This window comes from Kryptolebias marmoratus, linkage group LG14 (assembly GCF_001649575.2).
Source record: "Kryptolebias marmoratus isolate JLee-2015 linkage group LG14, ASM164957v2, whole genome shotgun sequence".
NCBI classification, from domain to species: domain Eukaryota; kingdom Metazoa; phylum Chordata; class Actinopteri; order Cyprinodontiformes; family Rivulidae; genus Kryptolebias; species Kryptolebias marmoratus.
In genome coordinates this window covers 1,889,715-1,893,436 of record NC_051443.1, presented here as the reverse complement: position 1 = coordinate 1,893,436, position 3,722 = coordinate 1,889,715, and the positions used below count along the sequence as shown (strand labels likewise).

At 37.2% G+C, this 3,722-nt stretch overlaps 1 protein-coding gene across 1 annotated transcript in view; it reads left to right on the top strand.

The window, feature by feature from the left end:
• Nucleotides 1–3,722, top strand: part of ap3b1a (adaptor related protein complex 3 subunit beta 1a) — a 90,106-nt gene that overhangs the window by 28,265 nt on the left and 58,119 nt on the right. Inside the window, exons 9-11 of the mRNA XM_017438592.3 lie at nt 1,844–1,941; nt 2,025–2,079; nt 2,151–2,222. Of these exons, the coding sequence (XP_017294081.1) occupies nt 1,844–1,941; nt 2,025–2,079; nt 2,151–2,222 (225 nt within the window). The remainder of the gene's footprint in view (nt 1–1,843; nt 1,942–2,024; nt 2,080–2,150; nt 2,223–3,722) is intronic.

The window sequence follows — 3,722 nt, the reverse complement described above, 5'->3', positions numbered from 1 at the left end:
GTAAAAAAAAAATCACAACTTTTAGGAAAATTCCCTGCGAAATCAGGCATTTTAGCCCACAACGATCACAAAAAATGCCCACGAAATCCTGGAGGGACTGTCTATTGTAAGTATTACAGATTTTAAATCTAAGACCTTCTCTGTTTAAAGTTGGTCTTTCTTTAGCAGCTGAGAGTTAAAAGATCTCTCAGTATCGCATTCAGAGTTTGACCAATATAACTCTCTCATCAATAAATGATCTCAGTTTAACACTGGGATAAAAGGCAGAGGCCAATATGGTTTTGTTGAAAAAGTGTTAGGCATTTAATTATAAGTGAACTTTTAAAAACCTTTTCAAATGCAAACTTTGATCAAGGTATAAAAGTGCAGACTCAGTCCAACCCCAAACTACACCTGAGCAGTAGTGGTCCTGTTTGAACAGACACACACTTTCCAGCAATAATGCATCACAGAATGCATTTATCTTCCTTGATGCAACATGCACACACGACACAAGAATACCTGCTGTAGAGCACCACATCAGACTCAAAGAAAAAACAGAAAGCTGTGATTACAGATTTCCATCAAACAGGAGTCTCAAGGTCTCTGTCTCTGTGTAGCAGCGGGAGGAAAAATGCTCCCAAATGAAAGTGTTGATTAAAATGTGACATGCTGTGTCTTTACTCGTGACAGCACAGTGACATCCTCCATCTTCATAGATGCCTGAACCCTTTCATTCTGCCGCCGGTGATGGACACACGTCCTCCTGCTATTTAAAGCTCTGCTGAAAAATTACCTTTACACACTGGTGTCATGAGTGTTTTTCTGCAGCCTTAAGAAACACACGTTCCAGGCCATGCAGGTGGATGATAATAAGCTCCTGTTAATGTGAAAATAAGAATGCTTTTACAAGTTAGTCTCTTTTTGAAGTTTTACAAGTGGGGAGAAAAGATTTTAATGAAACATTTAGAAAACAATCATTAAAGGTACATCCATGTCTAATTAAATGTTTAAGTCAATCCAATTCAAAATTGGCTATAATTCAATCAGTTTTACAGACATTGAGCCAAACTTTGGTGTGGTAAGAGCCATCTTCAGCACTTATTCTGGGTGCCAACACATTATCCAAGATCTGTTTAAAACTTTGCCATTAACTGTTGGGGTCAACTGTTTGTCTGTTAGCAAAATATCTCATGAATGGAGAATGGTTTTTAATGAAACTTTCAGAATGTAATCACTGAATGTACCTATACATCTGAAAAACTTTATTGGGCCAATCCAAGATGGCTTCCACAGCCAACTGACCTTACAAAACAGAAACACGGGTATAACTCAATCAGTTTTACAGATATTGGGCTAAAATTTGGTGAGATAGTAGCTGAGATTTATTCACAACACTAACTCCAAGCGCTATTATTGTGTGACTTTGGCATTAACTGCTGGAGCCATCCCTGTTTGTTACCAACATTTCTAAGAAACAGCTAGACAGATTTTAGTGAATTATTTTAGAAGGTTTTAGAAGGTTGTCACTGGATATATATCTATAGCTAAATAAATTTGCAGTTAATGTACTTGAAGATGGCTACCACAGTTAATAGCAAACACAAAAATAGCTCTAACTCAGTCAGTTTTGTAGATATTGAGCTAAAAAATGACGTGGTAGTAGCTGAGAGTCATTCCCAGTGCATACTCTGAGCGTGAAATCTTGCATTGCCTTATTTTCAGGGTTTATAACTCCATCATTTCTCAGCATAAGATGATCTTAGCCTAAAACTCTGGCATAAAAGGTGGCGGGTGATGTGCACTTCTTCAATAAGTTCTGGGCCTTTCTTTGACTGAATATATTTCTGGTTTGTGGCGTTAGGTTGTGATGGCTGTTGCTCAGCTTTACTGGCATCTGGCTCCTAAACATGAAGTCAGCATTGTCACCAAGTCACTGGTTCGACTATTGAGAAGCCACAGGTAAAAAAATACAAATCTGTACATTCAGCTGTAATGATGACTCATGTTCAACCTCCGGTTTTACTGTCCCATCCTTTGTGCAGAGAGGTTCAGTTTATTGTGCTGCAGAACATTGCCACCATGTCTATTCAGAGGAAGGTAAGACTGCGTGAAGAAAACCAGCCATTTGTTGTTTTGTGGCCTTTTGTTGACTAGTTATCTCCAAACAGGGGATGTTTGAGCCGTACATGAAGAGCTTCTATGTTAGATCAACAGATGCCACGCACATTAAAACACTGAAGGTAACAGCTTTCTTCCTTATGTATGCATTGTTATTCGTCTGTTGGCTGAAATTAACGTTTTTGTGTGTGAAATTTTATAGAAATAATAATTTACCTTCTGATGCTGACAGAAAATTATGAAAAAGTGTAAATGTGTAGAATACTTTTGTTGTAAAACAGGTCCATAAATATATAATAAGAAATACAAGAAAATCACTACCCGCTGTTTTTTCTTCTTCTTTGCGTTAACTGGGGCTTATGTGCTCATTATTTAGTAAACTAAGTGCATTTCATAACTGATTTATTAGACAATTTAATAAGTAATTGCCTTGAGATGTGAGAAGTTCCTCTTTGTAAAGATCACACCTTGTATGAAGTTCTAAATAAAAAAGCGTGCTGTATGTTTTTATTTCTTACAGCAGGTGACAGTGATGTGTTATATTGGTAGAGCAATAACAGATTCTCTGCTTCAGTAAACAGCTGTTCATTCCAAGGCCTAATGGCAGATTGTCACACCATTTCTTATTTTACTTCACATTTTTAACATTACTCAGTTGTTTTGATGCTCTCAGTATGAACTGGAATCAAAGTGATGCAAAACAATACTTTTAACAAACTGAAAAAGCTGAAAGTCACACAGTAATATGATTGATTCATTTTTTATGGTTGGGTGAGTTGGGCTTTTGTTTTCAGCACCAGGAAACTGTTGCAAATTGCAGTTTCTCCTCCAATATAGTCTTTGCAGGTAAAAATATCTCTAATCAAAGTTTTTCTCATCAGATGATCCTGTGACTGAACATTTTGACCAAAGTGACGAAATCTCAGCAATTTTATTTATTTATGTTTTTTATTTGCTTGTTTTTCTATTGAATTGCTTTTGAGGGTACCAAAGATTCACTTTAAACTAATGTTTATTTATCCCCCTAAAAAGCTTATGAGAGCATAATAATTTTGAAATTAGTGAGACAACTGTGATAATTATGGGGTGAACCTTTAGCCATAAATCTGAGTGTAGATTAAAAGATACGTTTTGTTAAACTGCCAAATTAAATTTACTTATGTTTTTATCATTAGCTAAAAATTTAGGCACTTGAGGTATTTGGTTTTTTAAAAATAAATACACAGACAAATTTATTTGTACCTTTTTATTGAAGAAAGAAAAACCCACAAAGGTCACTAAAATAACTGAATTGACAGAAATAATAAGAAAAAAGCTTTTGAATTTTAGTTCAACAAAACTATTTTAGCCGGCTAGAAATAGTTGGGCTCACCTCAACGCACGGCTCTGGCTCTGGAACCAGTCTCCTTGAGAGGGGTTGGACACTCTTTCACTCTGGAGTTGCCCATGGTGAGAGGCACCGAGCAGGAGTGGGCATACTTGTTGCCCCCATCTTGGTGCCTGTACGTTGGGGTTTACCCTGGTGAATGAGAGGGTAGCCTCCCTCCACCTACGTGTGGGGGGATGGGTCCTGACTGTTGTTTGCGCTTATGCGCCCAACAGCAGTTCAGAATACCCACCCT